This window comes from Malaclemys terrapin, chromosome 7, assembly GCF_027887155.1.
Source record: "Malaclemys terrapin pileata isolate rMalTer1 chromosome 7, rMalTer1.hap1, whole genome shotgun sequence".
Taxonomy (NCBI): Eukaryota; Metazoa; Chordata; order Testudines; family Emydidae; genus Malaclemys; species Malaclemys terrapin.
In genome coordinates this window covers 87709877-87731873 of record NC_071511.1, presented here as the reverse complement: position 1 = coordinate 87731873, position 21997 = coordinate 87709877, and the positions used below count along the sequence as shown (strand labels likewise).

Here is a 21997-nt window from a genome sequence, read left to right as displayed (position 1 = left end):
GAAAGCTTGCATTGTTGATTTTCAGGGGACTTTGCAAAGTGAGCATCAATACTCAGCAATCGATTGTGGCCCAGGTAAATACTTGGTGTCACTTTGGGAAAATCAGTAGTGTTACATGAGGAATAAGTTTAGCTCATTATATTAAGGTCTGTAGAAAAGAGCAGTGTGCTAAGAAAAATAGGTTTATTTTTGTGCACATTAAATAGTTGATATCAAATTAGACAAGCCTGACAAAACAAATGCTTGAAAAGGTGGGGTCACTGGCTTAAAAATCTATTTACTAGAAAATATTCCCTCTAATATTAAGTCTTAAATTTAAGTGTAGTTCTACTCTGAAAAACATCTCTAGTAAAAGTTTCCTGGGGTTCTGTGTTCATTGTGTTTCACTGATGCCATGTAAAATGACTTAGTTTACAAATAAAATAAGGTTTTCCCAACTGACAACCTTTCTAACTTATCTTAGGGCTTGTACACACTAACACTTATGTCAGCATAACTTATATTGCTCAGGGGTGTGAATAAGCTACCCCCCCGAGTAGTGTACGTTACACCGACCTAAGCGCTGGTGCGGACAGCGCTATGTCAGCAGGAGAGCTTCTCCTGCCAACATTGTTATTACTGGTTCTGGACGTGATTTTATTATGCCAATGGGAGAGCTCTCTCCTGTCTGCATCTAGCATCTTCACCTGATGCGCTACAGTGGCGCAGCTGCACTGATGTAGTGCTTATAGTGTAGACTAGCCCTCAGTCTTCTAGGGCCTGAGTTTTCCTATTCCAGAGGCACAGCTGAGTGTGGCCAAGGTTGTTTAGGATTCTGAGGCTGCTGGGAGCCATTTTGGCCTCTAGTGTAAACTAGAGTGACCCCAAAGCTACTAATTCGTGCCTGGGCTGCAGCAGTTACTAAAGGACTGTCCAGCAGCCCAGAATAGCCATCTGCATTCTGACTCTCCCTTCTTCCCCTGTGCCACCCAGGGAACTCCCACCTGCCAGGGGAATATTTTCAGGGAGGTTGGGGTTGGCCTCCAGCTGTTTTCCTGTCCTTTTAGCAGCATGAAAATGGCCAGAACATTGCCTTGAATTGGGACCTGAGAGTTAAGTTCCATCCTTGGTGTCCTTCTCACTCATGAGCACCAGTAATAAAGACTGTGCAAGCCAAATTATGTTCTTGTTGGCACCTGTTCAAATCAGAGTGAAGCCAGTGGGATTGTATAGATGTCACTGAAGGCATAATTTGACCAGCAGAGTGTTTAATACTGGTGATGTTGGGTAAGAAGAAAGCCACCAAGCTTGATTCTGAGTTTAGGATTCAGAGTAGCAGCTGTGTTAATCTGTATCGCAAAAAGAACAGGAGTACTTGTGGCACCTTAGAGACTAACAAATTTATCGAGTATAAGCTTTCGTGGGCTACAGCCCACTTCATCAGATGCATAGAATGGAACATATAGTAAGAAGATATATATACATTTCATGTTCTCTGAATGTATATATGTCTTCTTACTATATGTTCCATTCTATTCATCTGATCAAGTGGGCTATATAGCCCACGAAAGCTTATGCTCAAATAAATGTGTTAGTCTCTTAGGTGCCACAAGTACTCCTGTTCTTTTTGAGTTTAGGATGAGTTTCTAGGGATGCTGAGAAAAAAACCTATTTTTGTTTGTAAATTGAGTAAAATTGATGAGGCATCAGTGAGATAAACGTAGAACTTCAAAATGCTACTTTTACATGTCACTTTTCAAAGTGGAACTCTATTTAAAGTATCATGTCCAGTTTCAACTAGCTAGCTTGTGAGTGAAATACATGAGGTTCCTATGGGGGTTGGGAAGTCTATTTTCAAGTGTATACTACTATGTTGTTTGATATTAGGGTATGTGGGTTTTGTTTGTTTTTTTGTTTGTTTTTTTTAATGGATAGGCATAAGTTGAGGAGCAAAAGTCAGAGGCAGGGGTTGTTCAGGCCTATTAATTCTTAAATCTATGACTGATAAGTGGATTGCCATTAGCAAATAGTGGGCTGAGCCTCCAGCTACCTGGGAGAGACCTTTTATGCATTGGGTTCAGATCAAATCTGCATGTGCATGCAGACATCCACATAGTGCCTGTCATAAACCTTTCTTCAACAGTTTACTCTTCAATCCTTGAAAAGTGGCAAAAGGCAGGTTTCTTCACCAGTAATCTTAAATAATCATATTTACTGAAGGCTTAGAAGCAAGTTACATGTCAAAACTGCATTAAGCAAGGTGCACTTTATCCTCCATTACTGGACTATCAACTGTCAGGTTATCTTTCTTCAAAGCCATGTCTCATTGATTCTCCACTCCATTATGCCTCTGATATTAGCACTCTTGTCATAATGCCCATTAAAGCCCAGCTGTTTGGTTCCAGAGGATGAAGGGGAAAATATGCAGGGCTCTGGAGATTTTAGTTATTTTTTTTTTACACTGATGTATTAGCTGATGCTTTAACATTAATCTTCCCAGTGACATCTGATAAAGTGCTGTTTTGCCTTGAGACTTTTTGTCTTAATCAGTAGTTGCAATAGCCCACATTGTCCCTTGGAGTTCCTATCACTAGCTTTGGCTGACTTTGAGGAAAAAAATTAAACCTGACCACTTTAGCTAAACTTCTGGTTTGGAGTCAGATAGCAGCAATACATTGCAAAATACTTATTGGGAACATAATTGCTAATATCTCTTGGGTTTTAATGTCAATAAAAGTGCATACAGAAAACAAAACCTAGACCTCAGATTCTTCCATTTGAATTGCCTGCCAATGTTCCTTGCACCTTAACTTATACTGGCATAACTTTCCCATGTAGATAAGCCCTCTTGCTGCTCTGGCTACATGTGCATCAACAGGAAAGGAGAAGTTACATGAATCTATCTGAAGGAGAAAGCCTTGCAAAGCTTATGTTGAAAAATCCTCCGTCAACTCCAGTACAATTAGCTTGTCTATATCCTCCTCACTCATAAGTTATCATCTCACACTATGTAGTTGAGGATGAGGAGAGAAATGGACTCTTGCAGAGTCAGGGACAGAAACTCTCAGGTAGATGGGTAGGTAGATAAGGGAGTTGACAAATGGAGGTGTGTAAAGAAAAGAAAATGTAAATGTAGAAGCAAATGCAAATTTAGCAGCAGTAAAGCTGCAAGTAAGCATTCTTCTAGGTTGGTTAAAGTGAGGCAAGAGTGGAAGAAGAGAGTTGGGAAGAAAGGAGGCTGGGGTTTAGTTTCAGTATTTTTCCATTGTCACAATGCTGTGTAAGCTGTTCCTCTTAATTGTACCCCTTCCCTCTGGCATGTGGAAATTTCTGAGACCTGTAACCTGCATGGACAAGACCTTTACCCAGGATTTCTTTAAGATGTTTTATTTGTGTGCTTTGGGCCTTTCAGTGATTTGAGCCATATTTTTGGACAATAAACTTGGAATCGCATAATGTCATTTTTAGAGTACATTTTCCAAGTAAAGCCATGCTTCAATATATATTTTTGCATGGTTTAAGAAGTTAATCTGAAAATTAATCCTTGCAAGAAAAAACAAAAAGTACAGAGTCAGGAACAGACTAGGGGAGGTAGATAGATAGGGGAGACCTGAAGAAGAGCTCTGTGTCGCTCAAAAGCTTGTCTCTTTCACCAGCAGCAGTTGGTCCAGTAAAAAATACTACCTCACCCACCTCATCTCTCAAGTAAAAAAATAACTTTTAAACTCAGTAGAATGTGGAGTCAGTAATCTTGACAGTATCCTTCCAGGAATTTAGAGTTTTTGATTCATCTGGAAGGATATCTCTGTCACCCCAGGATTTGAGCAAAGTAGCACTGTGTGTATGGATCCTGGTTTGAGTTAATCAAGGTCTCAATCATTTTATCAAATGGCCTTGTCCTCGTCTTCTGTTTGCATCCAGCCTAGAGATGCATTCCTCTAATGATCAGGGATGTTAAGTACCCTTTTAAAGAGGTTGAATAGTTGACAATTTAATCTATGTAATGGGACCTGTCAGTTTGCAGGTGCGAAACTTCTTCAGAAGAGGGGAATGTATTACCAGGAGAAATAGGCTAACTGCACTTCCTTTTTGCCAATATTTCAGCCATTGGTAATGCATATGCAGTATTGAGCAACCCAGAGAAGCGGAAGCAATATGACCAGTTTGGAGATGAGAAAGTCAACCCTTCAAGACATGGACACAGTCACACAGACTTCCACCGTGGATTCGAAGCAGACATCTCACCTGAGGATCTCTTCAACATGTTCTTTGGTGGTGGATTTCCTTCTAGTAAGCCTATCAAGTTTTAATCTGCTCTGTAGGCAGGGGTGGTTCCATTCGGCTATCTTTGCTGCCACTCTTGTGACAGAACAATAATGCAGTAATGGTTTATTGGCAGCCTGTGGTGATACTGAGAGCTGTGTTCCTCTCAACAGCTGAAGTAGATGAGAGTTCTCCTTACAAGTGACTGTTCATTACTGATGTAAACATCTCAGTTTCCTAAATGTTTAAAATTAGAGCTCTGAGAACTCAACCCACTGGACAAATAGCTTGTTGAACCAGCAGGTAGTGTCATCAGAGCTGGAATTCTTAGGACCCTCAAATGGATTTTGCATATTGGTCATATTCACCTTTTTTTAATTTGTCTTGAACATTTTTTTAGTTACTTTTTTACACTAGTTTTACAAGCCTGTTTTGAGGATGTATTAAAACCCCCTTCATCAGAATAAACATACTAACTTCTAGGCCACTAACCACCAAGAAGAGATCTCTCACCCACATTGCTTCTTCAACATCTGCTGTGCTGCACAACTAAGACACTAAAACTAGCAGGTATCAGTCTCCAGTTCTTTCACCCTACTTTCCTATCTCTCCCATCACAAAAATCAATCAAAATATTTGTGTGTGTGTGTATAATATATATATATAAAGGAGGTGTTGAGTAGTCATGGCCTCCCCCTGCTAGCCAAATCTGACCATAGTTAACTTTTTGGGACTTCTCTAGAACATGATTTAAATTTGTTCAGACTGAAATTAAATCTGTATAAATTGATCAGGGCAAGGAGTTGTCTCCCTAATTTCCTTTGTACACTATTTAATGGTCACCATTTTTTCCTTTTACAAGCACATAAAGTTACTGTGTTATTCCCTCTCCTAAGTAGAGGAATTACCTGTGGAATAGCACAATAACATTAAGTACTTGCAGAGGCATTTGTAAAGCTTTTACTAGTATTCATTATACTAGCTGTAATGGAATAGGTGTTTGAGTGAAGGAACCACTGAGATAACTGAGAAAGATGAATATTGGGGTTTGTTTATAATTTCTTCTTCCCCATTACCTTGTGAATTCATAAACAGGTTAATAGTAAGGCTACTCTATTATTCAAAACTACAGCTAAGTAAAGATGACAGATGTAGGAACTCTACACTTAATTATAAAAGAGAGCCATTTTTTTCTGATCAGGAAACTAGGAAAAAATATTATTTTATTTATAACTTCTTAGTTTTATAATCTAAAATTCTACACCACACAGTACTGAAGAGACTTGCACAATGTTTCCACCTACCCTGACGTCCTCCAGTTTGGCTACACAAATAATGTGGACCACCCACCAATTACCCTTCAGGCAGGTCTACTTGGCACTCTCCCACCTTGGGAATAAGTCTTTTCTGGTAGTAACATTGTTCAGTTTAGGACTTACCGCTCATTTCCTAAATGCTTACCAGGCAGTGAATTCCAGATTCTTCCTTAAAAAAAAAAAAAATCTTTTTATCATCCCTGCTGAATTGGTGTTCACCCTCACAGCTTAGCCAACCCTGTCAGGTACATTTTTTTAAAGATGCCTCCATTATTATTTTCTAGAGTGATGCTGCAATGTCATTACTTGGTGACACTTGGCTAAAACTCCAACCAACATCACAGGGTGGCTTAGGTGAACATTTCTGAATTTCATTGTGATTTGTCTATGCCTAATCTTCCCATGTGCTGTCAGAATGTCCCAGTGTTCTGGATTCTTTTTAATGGATTTCTTTTGCCCACAGGTAATGTTCACGTATACAGCAATGGCAGGATGCGATATACCTACCATCAGAGGCATGACAGACGAGAACATCAGGGTGATGTAAGTGGAGACGAGCAAGGGGAAAGTTAAAAGGCTTTAATGTGTGCAACCCAAAAAACAGGTTGCTGTCGTAGCGATTGTATTAAATTGGCCACCTGGTTTTCCATTTTCCTAGATAAGTGGAGTGCTTTTCTATTGTTGTGTCAAGTGAGTTTATTTTTTTCTATCAGAGTTGCCTGTTTCACTTACTTATAGTTGAATTTCCATGACTTTCATACATATGCAGATGCAGCTTATCAGACTGGATCCCATTTACACAATGGGAAAATAAATGTCATTTTCTGTTTGGCATAGCATCATATTGAAATAAAATTATAGCATCACCCAAATGCAGCATGAACTGAAATTTCTTTTTTACCTAAACACTTAATTCCAAAAGTCAGATTTCTCTTGAAACAATGAGCAGAAATTAACTGAATAGTGGAGGGTTTATCCACCTTATATGTGAGTCCTCATAACATCTACACCCATTCCTCCTTATTTTGCTACCCAGGATGTGCTGCTGGTGGCATGATGTTACAGTGTTAACTCATCAGGCCTATTTGAAGCTGTTATAATCTAAGAATGCCAGAAAAATAACCAGGGTGTTGTGATCATGATCTTAGAGGGGGATGGTTAGTCAAAACATCTGACTTATTCAATGACTTTCCTATACCTAAATGTTCTCAGGCACACTTTGTGAACCAGATCTGTTCAACATGTGAACTCTCACAGAATGCAAAACCAGAGTGGTTGAGAGGGGATCTCCAGACTTGATGAAACCAAGAGACAGAAAATTTAAAGATTTAAACATCTACCGATTTTTCTTTTGTCCCCAACCTCTGTCCGAACTCTGAGATTTCTTGCTTCTGAATCTCAAATTACCATGCCACTACCTTTCCACTGAGCACCGGACAGGACAGGACTTCTGTAGGGCTTCTAATCCGTTCTCCTCTTTAGTTAGTCAAGGAAGACACTTTTATAGTGACAGGAGGCATTTCTGTGCCTCTGTCACAGAGGCCAAATGTGCTGCTTCTGCAATGCTCCCAGCCCCATCTGGCTAAGGAAATGAGACAGAGGGACCATGGAGCTAACCCAGATCTCTTTCACGGCAGTGTAGACCATTAATACAGTATATATTTTTAAATGCTATTGGGTGTTTTTTCTTAGGTCTTTGGGGACAGATGTTCTGCACTAGAGTGGGGAGGGAATTTAAGAGGTGAGGCAGAAAGGGACGCAAACTCATCTTGCATATCATTGTAAAAGGGGAGCACTTTCTAAAGAATCTATCTAATGCTGTGGTACTAGTCTCTACAGACTGACATGGATATGAAATGCGCATTAGCAACTGTCCTGGAAATCTTTAAATATAACAATGACATGAGTCCTTCCAAACTCACATTCAAGACTTTTTTTTTTTTCTTCACCCCCCCAAAAAATGTGATGGTGATTTGGGATGTGTAGGATGGCTTTAGCACTTTCAGGTGTGCCTTCAAAGTAATGCTCAGGGATTTAACCCCATGACTGCCATTACTGCTGGTGGAAATCACTGGACAGCAAAATCCCCACAAGCTGCTTTGGCAATGTTCTTTTGACTCATTTTTATTTTTAAACCCCATCGAACAGTTAGTCCTGTTGCCTCTTTGACTAATGCAGAATGCAAAACACAGTTCCCACTCACATCAGTGGGATCAAGGGCACAGTATGATTGGGTTTGCAAGGGAGGGTGAGATGCTAAATAGTTCTATGCATGTAAACGTATTGATGACATTCCATTGTATATTTCTGTTCCCCCTCAGGGTGGCCTTGGGTTGTTTGTCCAGCTGATGCCTATTCTCATCCTGATAATTGTTTCAGCTCTCAGCCAGATGATGGTCTCCAGCCCACCTTACAGTTTGAGCCACAGGCCGTTAGTACCCATAACTCTCATATATATTTAGCTTGGGGGTGGGCTGGGAGCAGGGGGAGCAATTGGAAACAAGAATTGGCTGTTAGTGGTTGGGCTCTTTGTGTTTTATTTTCACTTTTTGGTATGTTTTCTTGCCTTTCTTTTCCTAATGTTCCTCTTGCTTTCACGTGACCCATAACATTATGTAACACCTGTAATTGTTGAGAAGGATGACTTGGAGATCTGCCAGCACCCATTATTGCAGCCAAGAATGCTAGTTCAATGAGCAAAAATAAACCTTTTTAATCCCATTTTTCTTCTTTGAGTGGCTCTTCATATTCCCACTTCTGGATATTGTGGCACCTCATGGGGCCTAACAATAGAACCTTCTCCAAGAAGCAGCCATTAGAGCACTCACGCGCCCCCTCCTACCTCTCCTGTCGGTGTCTCTGAATGTTTTGAGGATAAGGTTATATAAGAAGGTGCAGTGCCCTCTAGCACCTCAGTTCCTTCCATCTGCTGTGCCAGATGGACATGAACTACTCCAGTCCATTCGGATCCAGTTTTTTTTCCATTCTTGCTGTCATGATAATTTAGTTAAGTGATAAATATAGATAGTTTAGTTATTTAGTAGCCCAGTTCCGGGTTATGTTGGGACTGAAGAAAAAGAAGCTGGGATTCAAGAAATGTTCTTCGTGCTCGGCTGTCTTCCTGGCCTCGAACAGCCACGTTAGGAGACTGAAATGCCTGGTGGCATATGTCTGAATTGTATTGCTTGTCTAACTTTAGGTTATAAGCTCCTCGGGTCATGTTATTCCTCTGGTTTCTACAGTACCAGGCAGACTCAGGAAGGTCATCAAATGATAAATACTATGATTCTCTTCACATGTGCCCAAAATGTAGTCTCCTTTCTTGACATAACACACAGGCATGGGGCTCAAGCTTGTGAAGAACCTAGGGCTCTGTTTTGAGTAGCAAGAAGGGTGTGCTTAGGTTCCCCTTTTTTCAAATTACATTAAGCTAAACAGGAACAAGACACTCTTGTTCTGAAATAAATGTGCCCACACATGAAATTAATCAGGAACAACTCCATGTTTAGACAAGCCCTTACATTCCTCAGTAGGTACACCTAGATATACTAAGTATCTGTACATCTACGCTGTCTGAAGTGTCTGGTCAGTGAATCAGAAGAGAATACCCTTTTGGAGGTATTCTGTGTCCTGGCACTGTCTTGAATAAAGAGGGAAGGAATTGGGGAGGAAGAGGATATGGGGAATGGGGAACCTAGCTCCTTTGCTGCAGCATATTGCTAGGTAGAGCAATGTGCCCTCTTGGGGTTAACAGTAATCTGCAGTGAGAGGAGCTGAGGGTCTGGATTCATCAAGCAGACAGTCTTATTGAGCAAGCTTAGCTATCAGCTGTGTCTTTGTTCTACTTTGACCTACATTCTGACTTCATTCTGTGAACAAATATATTTCTGAAATACTGGTTTGTCTTAGTCTTCAGCTCGAGATCCATCAGCTTCAGAGATTCATAACCAGACACACACAGCATCTTTGGGGCACATCCTGAAGGAGAAGGGCCGTATGTTTGGGAAGGAAGTAGCAAAAAGTATTTCAAACACTAGCTGCTGAGGAGCTGTTGAAGATTGTAATGAGCACTTAATTCTAAAACATGTATGGAGTCCTCTGGCAGTCAACACCCAAGCTACCCCAGTGTTCTGAAGCACACCCATGTAGCTCAGGGAAGAATTGATTGGTTGGCTAGGTAGGTTTTATTTCCACCTGGTAGAATGTTCCACTATGTCTGTTCCACCAGAGATAAAACTCTCCTTACCAAAACAGCAAGTGTACAGGAAGGATATGTCCTTTAATAGATTAATAATGCATATTAGCTGTTGCTTGTCCAGTAATTTCTACTTTGTGTTTGAATAACATTGCTTTTTCTCCCTGAACTAGGTCTGTGGGTCACATACACAGGAGAGTGACGGAGCACTTGAAAGTAGCTTACTATGTAGCTGAGAACTTTGCAGAAGAGTACACTGGTACAAATCTGAAAAATGTTGAGAGGAGCGTGGAAGATGATTACATTGCAAACCTTAGAAATAACTGCTGGAAGGAAAAGCAACAGAGTGAGTGGAATGGTGGGAGGAATGGAAACCTTCTGAGGCCACTTTCTTAAAAGTCTGATTTGTTTTAGAAAAAAGTCCTTAAGTAGGAACTGAGATACGTAAATCTCTGATAGTTCAATCATAATTTCCTTGCTGTGTAGAACCTGAGGCAGCCCATTGGCCCTGTGTCTGCAATGGTTTGATGACAAATTGGTCACCTCTGTCCCGTATAATTTTTTTAAACAATAATATTATAGAAATGATCAGTGTAGCAGCTCCATTCTGTGGAGCTCCTTTGCCATGTCAGTGGAATATGAACAGAATTCACTGATTTCCTGAGGAATCGGGAAGGTAGGGCCAGGAGACTTTCAGGAGTTTCCTGATGTTTCCTTATTGCCTTGGGGTTATCGTGTCATTTTAGAACAAAGTGATTTAGTGCTTACGAAGCATATATCTTTGCAGTCCCGTTCAGTCTAATGAGCCATATCAGAGTGTCTACAAGGTGAAAAATGGAATCCTCTTCATTTTTTTTTTATGACTGTTTAACTCTCAAGGTTTATCATCAAAGATAACATTTTATTGACTCCACCCTCGATTGGCCCCTTTCTCAAATGACTGTATGATAGTTGATTACAGCTGCTTTGAACTAATGCCCAGTTTGGGATTTGTGTGCAAATATATTGGCATTGTTGTTTGTATGGGAGCAAAAAGAGATTCCAAAGCTTTCTTGGATCCCCACAACATGCAAACTGTCTTTCTGACCAAGAAGTGCTGAATGTGACACCCTGACATTGCTATTCTGAGTCAGCCAAAGTTGTTGCTGCAGAGCGATGCAATAGACCAAGCTAGCGTGATAAACTCTGATCCACCGTATTTCTTCTTTCCCACACTACCAGGCTACCCCTTATGTTACTCATTTAATGCACACTAGGGCTACTTCCAGTTCCCAGCACATATCTAAAACTTTCAATGAGCCATTGAAGGCCTGTTGACAAAGATCACTTTTGTTCTGTTCCAAAGGACATCAGGTATTCCCTACCCTCTCACTGTACTTCATCTGGCCTTGAAGAACTTGAGGCCAGATCCTTTTCCCATTGAAATCAATAGGATGTTGAGCAGTTGATACATCACACTTCACATCTTGGTGAATGATTGTTTTTAATGTTGGAATTTTTCCTTTTCAGAGGAAGGCTTGCTTTATCGAGCACGTTACTTTGGAGATTCAGATTTGTATCAAAGAGCACAGAAGATGGGCACCCCAAGCTGTAGCAGACTGTCGGAAGTTCAAGCCTCCATGCATGGATAGTAACTACTAGACCACTCAGCGGAGGTCTAAGTACGAGCCGGTGATTTTCCTGTGACACTGAAGCATGACACATCAATGATTTTCATACTTATTTAAATCTCTGAGATCTAGATCTTCATGTGTCTCTCCTCTCAATGTGCATGTGTAACAAGGAGAAAGCATAACCCTCTGTTAAGCATATACACCTTCACTGGGATGGTTGGTTTAATTTGCATGCCAGCACCTCAAATGCTCTTCCAATTCACATCTGTTTCTTAGCATTGCTGGTGTCAGCTCTCTGGGAGCAAAGTGAAAGGCCTGGGCATGTTTGCAAGTCAACTGAGTTCTTGTCAAGCATCCATTTGAGACAATGTCACTTTTTGCTTTGTCTGGTCAGAAGTTGTTCCCCTTACCAAGCATTTATCAGATTGGGCAACTGGCAGTCACATTTCTGTAGCCAGTTTTTGTTGCTCTGTTGCCTATTTTATTGTACCAGGGCACTTGAAGAAATATGATCACAGGGAAGAGATTTCTGTAAGATAGATGTTTCTTGTCCCTCTGCCGTCTTCCCTAGACACTCAGTGAAACCAAACCAAACTCTCACTGGATGCAGCAGGTTGTAGAGGTAACTTACTTCATTGAACTGGGGGTCAAGGGGAAGCCAGCTGTGAGTGCTGGAGACTCATGGTGTCTTCACAGCACAATAGCATGGTAAACCTGATGAATCAGAGTGGTGTGGTGGCAGTTCAAATGGCATAAAAGAAAGTAGCACTAGATTACTCAAAGGAGGACTGTGTGCAAATAAATTTAAAATTTGGCCCAGGGTTGGAGTCTCTTCTCTCTGTCATATTAGGTCTGATTTTTTGCAAAGGCAGGAGGCTTCACCCATCAGCATCTAACAGGATGAATGTGAAACACACAGGCTTTCCCCATCTCTCACAGATTTAATTAAAAGCAGGGGCTTTTTAGAGGGGAACAAAATGAGACTTTGCACCATATTTTCAGATGCACGCACACCCATTACACCTTAGTTATCTTGTATGTCAGACATCTGGTCACCTAAGTTGTGTACCCAAGTAAGTTAGGAGGGCTAGGGTTAGGTTTTTTGTTTTGTTTTTTGGCAGGTGGCACACATTTGAAAATTTGGTCCTTAATGTCAGTTCTGAGCTCAGGTGTCTGCCATTTTTGAGTGTCTTGCATTTGGGATTTTTCTTTTTTTTCTTTTTTTTTTTTATATATATGTCCTGTACCTTGTTTTGATAATTGTTCCTCTTATTAAATGGAAATATTTTAATTAACTTTGTCACTCTCTCTCTAACTCAGCATATCTCTGTGTATCCATGGTCTAATGAAGAGCGTAGCTGTAAAACAAAGAACTACTTTAGCATTTTTCAGTTAGACATGTTACCTGTAATTTGGGGAGGTGGGTGGGAAAGGTGTTTTGTCTTAAATGGTTATCATGGATTGGAGACTGACACAGTTACCACTTTTATTCCCAGACTCTTGAAATGCCTGAAGACTTTTGGCGAAGTGCACTGAGCCAAGGTGACAGACTTTATATTTAAAGAATCAAACCTTAAATTAAAATGGAATTGGAGAATTAGCAACGCACAACTGCCCTCTCTCTTCTCTCTCTCTCTCTGTCTCCAACGCTAGATGCAGCAGGCAGCAGTTAGGAAATAAAGCTGCCTGTCTTCTCCCCTTCTTTCCAACACCACTAGAGTGCGACAGTCTAGTCTCTCCTAGGATACAGCAACCACGAGAACAAGTGTAGAGTATAAAAACAAACTGCAGCAAGCCATGAAGCAGAAGGAGACCCTTCCATGATTGCACTGGGCACTTCGAACGGAGAGAGAAATTGGAAGATTTTTTTTTTTTTTTTTTTTTTAGGACTAAAAACCAATTAATAAGAAAAGAATCTATCTATTTAGAATTAATTTATAGCTATATGTATGTTGTACTTTTAAACTATGCAGGGATTGGATTAAATTATTTAGTTTTCTGCCCAATTTAGTAAACTGTAAAGTGTGAACTCTAACCTGTTTTGGGGGGCTGTGCAGCCCTGCAGACCTATCCAATTTCAGGTCGTCATTTGATGATACTTTGCATTTATTTTATTTTTTTTATTTTGTTGAGGAAAATACAATTTTGTGACTGAGTTTTTTTTATAAAAGAATCTCTAAATCTGTAGAAAGAAGATTTCTTAAAATTGACCAGACCTCTGATTTGTTTTTGCTGTATTGATTTAATTGGTGGCAGTCAACAGTGTTGGATTCTTGTACAGCAAGGAGAGGATTGTCATAAATGGTCTTAGCTCATCAGTGTTAAATTGGTTTATGTGTGTGTGTAACTTTTTTTTTTTTCCAGAGTCTGCTTTATTTCTGCCTTGTAATCAGTGTGCAGCATTAGTTCTGTAAACAGGGCCTGCCACGAGCTATGTCCTTTTGTTCTTATCTTTCCTAAACTCAGAGTTCCTCATCCAGCAGACTGCTAACTGTAATAGGGCTGTTACCTTGCCATAACACTTCTGATGTTTCAACCTGTATTGAAATCCCCAAAAACAGAGTCTTTGATTCTGGTGAAAAGTTTTGGTGGGGAGATCAGAAAGAGGGGGATGGTTAATCTTCGGTTGCTTTACGTGCTATACGTTTTACCCATTTTTTAGCAATGGTTTTGCCCATCATGCATTTTAGAAGAAGAAATGATGCTGCTAAAAACCTTGGGGTACCTGCTTGAGTAAGCAGGACCTGGATTAGAGCAACAGGATAGCGCTCAAGGTTATTCTAAACCCAGTGCATCTCTTTGACATATGAAGTGAGAGAGGCAAAAGTTGAATGAGCTAAGTTACCATTAATGGCATAAACTGGATTCTTCTCTACCCTGATGTTAATTTTTGCCTGAAGACGTTTCCTATAAGAACAGTTTTCAGAGTTCCCTTATGGTGGAATTTATCAAAATAGCAATGGCTGCCAAGTAAGGTGGTAAGGGGGTGGGAGAAAAGTGAAAGGCCAGATGGTTTTATTTCTGTTTGTTGTTTGAAATTGACCAGCTCTATTTTTTAACTGGATATTTATGTAGCAAAATGGTTCTGAGCCCTCCTGTTCATTGCAAGCCTTACTATCCACTACTGTGATGTATCTGATCTGATTTCAAGTTTTAAAAGATATCCCCCAGGTCTTTGGAGAGGGATATGGTGGAAATAAAATATTTTGGAATAAATGCTGTTTACAGAGGCACACGAGCTACCCACATTAGGAGATGTTGGAGGGGAAATGTGAGAGACAACTCATGTTTGCAAAAGGTGCTGACATCTTTCAAAATGGCACTCCTGCTCCAGTGCCCATCCAACCAAATCTTTTGATTTCTCAAGTAGATATCCATGGATGGTAAGCGCTATGTGCAATAAAGCATAGATCCTAAAGGATACTCACAGAATCTGTATTTCTTGATTTAGAATTAATTATACAATTGTACATCTATAAATAAATGTTTATTATGTGAGAGACTCTGACTTTGTTTGTGCCACTCAGGGTCTGCTGTGTTGTGTGCTGACAAGTAATTAGTGGGGAAACAAGTCAGAGATGAGGACAGTAAGAACAGTTACAATTTCTGACATGTCACCTGTGAGACTGAGGAATGCACCCTAACGATGAATTATGCTGAGTGGATGCAGGACACTTTTTCCGCTGAACACACTGCTGCCTTCCAAGGTTGGCAAAGTCCATTTGTCAGTGACAATGGGGATTAAACATTCTGCAGGCACAAACAGCATGAGCCGGAGAGCTTTCTAGTATTGTTTGTGGAAAGCTACTGTATACTAAAAATTAGAATTTAAATCATCCGATCTATCTAGTTTGTGGGGAATTATCCTGTAAATTTGAATATGCCAGTTTTCCATACAAAGTCCAGTTCTGCCATTAGCAATTTCATCCTCCCTCAATGGTTTTTTGTTTGTGATAAATGTGGTTTTAAAAAAACAAAAAAACACCATGTAGATTCCCCAAAAGGAGCCAGAAATTTCTGAATATTAAGTCAAGCTGTAATATTTAAATATCAGGATTGAGATTTTTCAAAGCTGACTCTGGGATTTAGACACAACTACCATTAACTTCAATGAGAATTGGCTGTTCAGATTCCATAGGTGGCTTTGAAAATATCAAGCCAGAGCTCCTGTAAGTTGCAGAGGAAAAGGTATGACCTTTGGTAGAGAAGGGACCGTTGTAGTTCTGTGTTATAACTTGTTTCAACACTTCTGAGCCACCCATTACAAGTATCTTGCTGCTGAATGACTAGTTTGCAGAAGAAGAAACTCCCTCAGTAAGATACTGCTCTTTTGCCTTGGGCTACAGCATTTTACTAGTGCTATTATATTTAATAACAGTGAGCACTTTAAAGAACAAATATTTAATTACCCGCAGTTCAGCATTCATGAACAACCTGACAATAACAAATCAGTACCACTATATGATAGAGGAAAACTAATTCATTAAGGAAAGAGTCATTAGTTTCACACTTTCAAGGAGCAGTTCTAAACTAGGAATTTTTTTTATAAGAAGACTACCTTGACCTGACCTGTTGCAACAGAATGACACCACTGATTTTGTTGTTTTTTCAAACATTACAGATAGGCCCAAGGAGTCAAAATCAATCCTAGCATAACTCCATTAACTTCACCGGAATTACACCGGGAACAATTTGATCCACGGTTAAGCAATAAGCTGAATGTGGTTATATGGATCTGTAGTAGTGGACACTGCATCATTTGCACAACTATAGGAGAGCTCCCATTCTACAGAAGAGGGGATTTACTTCCTTTCTGTTTGTACAAGAAGAAAAAACTGCCCCGTTCTCTTCAAATGTTGTTCCCTTGTTTAAAGCCTTTAGGATCTACATAGGAAAATTGAAATTGCAGGTTACTGACATACCAGCACAAAACATAATCAACTGAGTGATTTAAAAATAATGAATAGTATCCTGTGAAATGTTTGCATTTGTGGAGACATATTGGTGCTCATGGGCCTGACTTAGCTTCCACTGAAATCAATAGGTGTCTGGCTATTGACTTCAGAGGGAGTTGGATCAGGCCCTAACTCCTTTGTAATAATACCTAGCTCTTATATAGCAAAGCTCTTTACAAAGGAAATAAAAAGGTATCATCAGGCTGCAGCCACTGGAGGGTGACATGACCACATGCACCTGAATAAAACTCAATCCATCTACTAGAGTGATGGATAAACATGCAGATAGTGGTAAGACGTGTACACACACACACACACACACACACACACACACACACACACACACACACACACACACACACACACACACACACACACACACACACACACACACACACACACACACACACACACACACACCACCCCCCCCCCCCTTGCATTTGGCTTTTGATGTAAAGCAATCCAATCCACTCACATTGGAACAAATTGGGCTAGATGGGGTTGTGATGAGAGAGTTTAACCTTTATTTCCACAGATCAAGTTGTAGCCGTCATTCAAAGACCATTCTTTCACCACTTTTAAAATCTGCAAAGAAAGAGTGCTTCGTTACTCTCTTCTTTAGCTCCCAAACTGACTACTTGTATGAGGCATCTCACTAAGCTTTCTGTTCTAGTTAGGTTTTTAGAGTACTCCCATCACCATGGTATCTGAGTTGGCCCTTAGTATGGGATTGTAAACATCACTCCACTACACACACCTTTCTTATATGAAGACTAGAGGAAAAAGACTGACCAAAGCACATTAAAGGTCAAAAGGGACATTGAGAGCTTGGGGGATGAAATTGGTAGTCAGAAGAGTGACTAAGCAATGTTAATGCACATTCTCCCTTTCAGTCTTGTCTTTTTCTGTTTAGCAAACTAATTTTTCTTCTACAGTTTAAATGGAGTTGAACTTTACTGTGTCTATTTTGTTAAATTCAAAAGTACCTAATCTCTTTTGTCTGTGTCATATTTTTAATACAGGTCTGGGAATGGTACTTATTACTGAACTCCTGTGGCTGAAGCACAAGCATTGCTCTTTGTAGACACTACAGAAATAATGGGCTCTGTTTAATTTCCAGGTGATGAGTTTATACATTTTTAAAATGTCTCTTACCCCCTCACCATGTACTTGAAAAGAAACTTTAAACAAGTGTAAAGACTTTTGTACATGAAGTTGCTAAGGCTGGCAAATATTGAGTGGCTAGTGTCTGAACTGTACCAACTAGAGATGGAAGACCTAGCATGTCATTCCGCTCATTGCCCTGCTAATACACAAAAACGAGTCCGGTGGCACCTTAAAGACTAACAGATTTATTTGGGCATACGCTTTCGTGGGTAAAAAACCTCACATCTGAAGAAGTGGTTTTTTACCCACGAAAGCGTATGCCCAAATAAATCTGTTAGTCTTTAAGGTGCCACCGGACTCCTTGTTGCTTTTGTGGATACAGACTAACACGGCTACCTCCTGATACTTGACACCTGCTAATACAGTTTGTTCCCATGATATATGCTCAAGTGCTATGTTCAGTCCAGCTTTAAAAGACTTAAACTTACACTTACTTGCCTGAGGAGACTATTCCATGACATAAAGCAAGGAACTTTTCCACATATGCTCAACATATGTCTTTTGTTGTCAACATTCATTTTAGAACTCCTAATCCTTGTTGTTTAGTTAGTTAGTTAGTTATTCTTTGTATTACAAAGGTGCCTTGTTCTGCCCTGAACTATTCCTCTCCCTCCATGATGTTGATACACTTGTAGAAAGTTAGTGTTAGGAGCTGAGTTAAACTTTATTGTGGGTTGAGTGAAAACCTCATTGAAACTGATGTGTGAATGCAACTTTCTCTTAAGATAGTTGTGAGACAGTTAAGGGACCACTTCTAAAACAAGCCCTACCAGCGCCAGCCCAAGAGACAGACAGACAGGCAAAAAGCAGGAAAACCAAGCAGTAACCAGTGAGCACAATGTAACCTGGGGAAAAAGCTAGTGAGAACCAGCTAGCTGGCTAAAGAGGCTTGGGGCTATAAACTAAGAAACTGCTCCTTTTGGTCTTGGTTTCTCCTCCTGTGTTCGGAGAAGCAGGACTTTGTACATTCCTTGTAAATAAACAAAATTGCATCAAAGACTCCATCAATTTCTACTTCAAACTGGAATATCCCCAGAAGGCAGAACCCTGAACTGTGACTAGCTACTCAGGTCAAAAAGAGGCAACCTTATCTCTCCTCCACCCAGTCATCATATAGCTAAGATCTACGTATTCAGTTATTTTAATTAATAATCCAGTCCTCTTCCCCCCCATTCTCTGAATTCCTTCCTACTTATTAACATCATTCTGGCCCACACTGTAGTAGCTCTCTGTGAGCTGAGGGGTGAAAACATTTTCTATATGCAGTGTCAGTGCATCCCTGATCTGTGAGGCCTTAATGTGTACCACACAAAATTACATTGCCTTATTTTGCCACTATATTATGCTGCAAAATAAACTGATTTGCTAACTGATTTACTTTCCGCTTTACTATTTTCCAGGTGTCACCCTTCCATTGGGTATTGTCTTCAATAATTATTACACTGATGTGTGTTTGCATTTTTCTAGGCTGACTCTCTTTCTCTCTCTTATTTTTGCCCATATTTCTAATTCCTCCTGTTGTTTCTCTATACTCTTAGTGTTATAAGACCTCCCAATTTAGTGTTCTTTGAGAACTTCATGTGCTGTTTGTTTACCCTATCTTCCAAAACATTAACAAAGATATAAATGCAAGTGCTGCGAGGCTGGGAGGAATGTATATTTCCTGGTATGCCTAAGGCAGGGATCAGCAACCTTTGGCACGCGTCCCCTCAGGGAAATCCGCTGGCGGGCCGGGCCGGTTTGTTTACTGGCAGCGTCCGCAGGTTCAGCCGATCGCAGCTCCCACTGACTGCGGTTCGCCATTCCAGGCCAATAGGGGCTGCGGGAAGTGGCGTAGGCCAAAGGATGTGCTGGCTGCCACTTCCCGCAGCCCTCATTGGCCTGGAATGGCGAACCACGGCCAGTGGGAGCGGCGATCGGCCAAACCTGCGGACGTGGCAGGTAAACAAACCGTCCCAGCCCTCCAGCGGATTTCCCTGACTGGCCACGTGCCAAAGGTTGCCGATCCCTGGCCTAAAGCTTGGAGCCAATGCTGTAGTTAGCTACAGTGAATGGTGGTTGAAAAACAGGAGAAAGCTATGGAATATAAAAAAGGAGGCTTGAGATTTGCTTTTTGTTAAATTGACCAAAAGATGTAGATAAAATAGCAATTTTGAAAGCTGCCTCCTTTCATGCAATGAATTCCCTGGCTGCATTTCCTATTCCCGGGATAACAAAATGACAGCTCTGTCTTAAAAATTATATTTGACACTTTTTCAAGGTATGTTCAGTGATTTATTACATTCCTTTTAATGCAATGCCTAGCTAAGTGTACTCAACAGTTTTCCTTTAAAGCTGCCTCTAAAGTCTAAAGCATGGGTAATCAATTATTTTTTTGTCAAGGTCCAGACTCCAGAGAAAATAATACAAAAATAATAATAATGATATGTAAATAAAAAGATTTTGTAGTCCATTCAAAAGCGTGTGGCAGTCTGGATTTAGCCCCTGGTCTGCCTATTGACTACCCTTTCTCTAAAGGCTGCTGATTGGGTGTATTAACATCCTGAGCTCTGTGCCTGATGTGAAGTGTTAACACTCATTTTTGTAGTTTACTTCATTTTACATTTCAAATGAAAAATTTTATGCAATGTTAACACCTAACTAAAGAGTGAGTGTGTGTGTGTGTGTGCACGTGTGCGTGCGTGTGCACATGCAGAAACTAATTTTAATCTGTCCTCTCTGCAGTATAGTGGGGGGATGAATAAATGGCAGTAAGCTAGCAACTTGCATTATTACTTAACACACTACAGTGTGTGAGACCCAGGTCAAGGAAGGCAGCAGTCGCCCTGTGAATTGTGTCTGATTGGACCTGGAAGGGTGGAGAAGCAGAGGCTCTTGACCTGCCTTTGTTATGAGGGGAAATTAGTTAGCTGTGAATAAGACACACTTCCTCCTGGTGGTGTGAGCTTGCTGTGAACTGTAGCAAAGAGACAGGAGTAGTGGGAGGTGAGGAACTGGGAATTGCTGGGATTAAGGGTTCGGTGAAATGATCCAAACCTGGCTCAAGAGTCTTCATATTTTCCAGGCCTTTTTATGGGTCTCATTGCTGAACTTCTTGCCTCCCACCTAGTAGAAGCCCTGCAAGCTCATTCAGGCTTGACCCATGCCCAAGGCAGATAACACTAAAATGCACACTCGACAAAAAGACTTCTGACTGTTCTCCTGTCCCTAGTGGTAATGAATAATTAAAAAAAAAATAATCAGCAGAAGAACTTTAGTTATAGAATAAACAACTCAAGTTGGTTCCATAAGACGGCTCACTCTTTGTGTAAGTGGTCACAATTCTATTGACTTCAATGGCATTAAGCCTTACACAGGGCTGAATGTGCTCGGTGAATGTGTCTGAATCGGTCTATTTCTTCCCTGTGTGGACTTGTAAAACTTCCAGGAGCAGTCAGTTTATTGCAGGGCTTTTCTTCAGCTTCTGTAGCCAGACAATGGTGCTATGGTATCTTTTACCACCCTCTTTTTCCTATTATGGGGTCCTGTAATGTGCCCTAGATGCCTTGACACAATGTGATATCACTTTGTTTGGCTTTTGGTTTTTATTTGTTTGAGAGCTTAATCCACTGATAACCGTATCTGGCTCACCTGAAGTCAGGTTTGTGTGTTCAGGGCTTTTTGGTTGAATATGACAGTCTGTGGCTTTTCCCATCCCTTTTCTTTGTTCAGAAGGGATGCCCTCATTTGACCTGTCTCATGCTTTGTCTTGGGTTTCCCTGAGACAAGAATTCTGCTCAATGATGTTGGAAATCAATGGTGTTACTCTAGGCTTAGAGGGGTTTGGGTGAGAGCAAGAATGGTCCAAGGGTTAGGGCATCAGCCTAGGACTTGGAAGAGATGGGTTCAGTACCCTGCTCTACTGCAGGTTTCCTGTGTGACCTTGGGCAGTTCACTTCATCTCTGTGCTGTGGAGCCCCATGAGAAAAATAGCACTTCCCTGCCTCTCAGGGGTATTGTGAGGACAAATATGTTAGATTGTGGGACATTCAGATACTACAGTAATGGGGCCATACATATACATTTGCCTTCTCTGGCATTACTTTTTCTCTTCAGTGCTCCTGAGCACTGGATGGCCTTATAAAACTCTAGATCTATGATTAATAGACTTCACGGGGGTTATGAATCTATGCTGAACTTCTTTCACAGCACTGTCACCTGGCATGGAGGTGGCAGATACAGCCCAAGGTTTTTCCAACAGTTACTATTCTTCCAACTGCTGTCCAGCTTTTCGTTCACACTGCATAGATAGTTTCCTTGCTGGTTCAGGGTGGTCCACTGTAGCACTTGGTCTATATTCTGTACTGTCTCACTGATCAGCTACTGTAGCTAGGAAGCTTCAGTAGTGCAATTCAGTCCTGAAGACACTAGTGTTACCAATCCCAAATGTTCAAAAGTTGAGTCAAACCACCAAAATCATGAGATTGGCTTAAAAATCATGAGATTTAAAAAAAAATCAGTATCTTGTAG

The 21997-nt window shown here is 40.6% G+C and overlaps 1 protein-coding gene across 5 annotated transcripts in view; it reads left to right on the top strand.

Annotated features, from left to right (window-relative positions):
* Positions 1–17659, top strand: part of DNAJB12 (DnaJ heat shock protein family (Hsp40) member B12) — a 30324-nt gene extending 12665 nt beyond the window's left edge. The window contains exons 4-10 of one of the 5 annotated variants that reach the window (XR_008445664.1): positions 4084–4269; positions 6022–6101; positions 7880–7989; positions 9927–10099; positions 11263–11414; positions 12863–12908; positions 13020–14864. Coding sequence is in view for 3 of the 5 variants with exons in the window: in XM_054034629.1 (XP_053890604.1) it covers positions 4084–4269; positions 6022–6101; positions 7880–7989; positions 9927–10099; positions 11263–11384 (671 nt within the window). In the remaining 2 variants the exon portion in view is untranslated. Of the gene's footprint in view, positions 1–4083; positions 4270–6021; positions 6102–7879; positions 7990–9926; positions 10100–11262; positions 11425–12862; positions 14865–17343 lie in introns of those variants that run through there. The other 4 variants (XR_008445665.1, XM_054034629.1, XM_054034628.1 and 1 more) reach the window with 4 other exon arrangements.
* The last annotated feature ends 4338 nt before the right edge of the window (positions 17660–21997 follow it).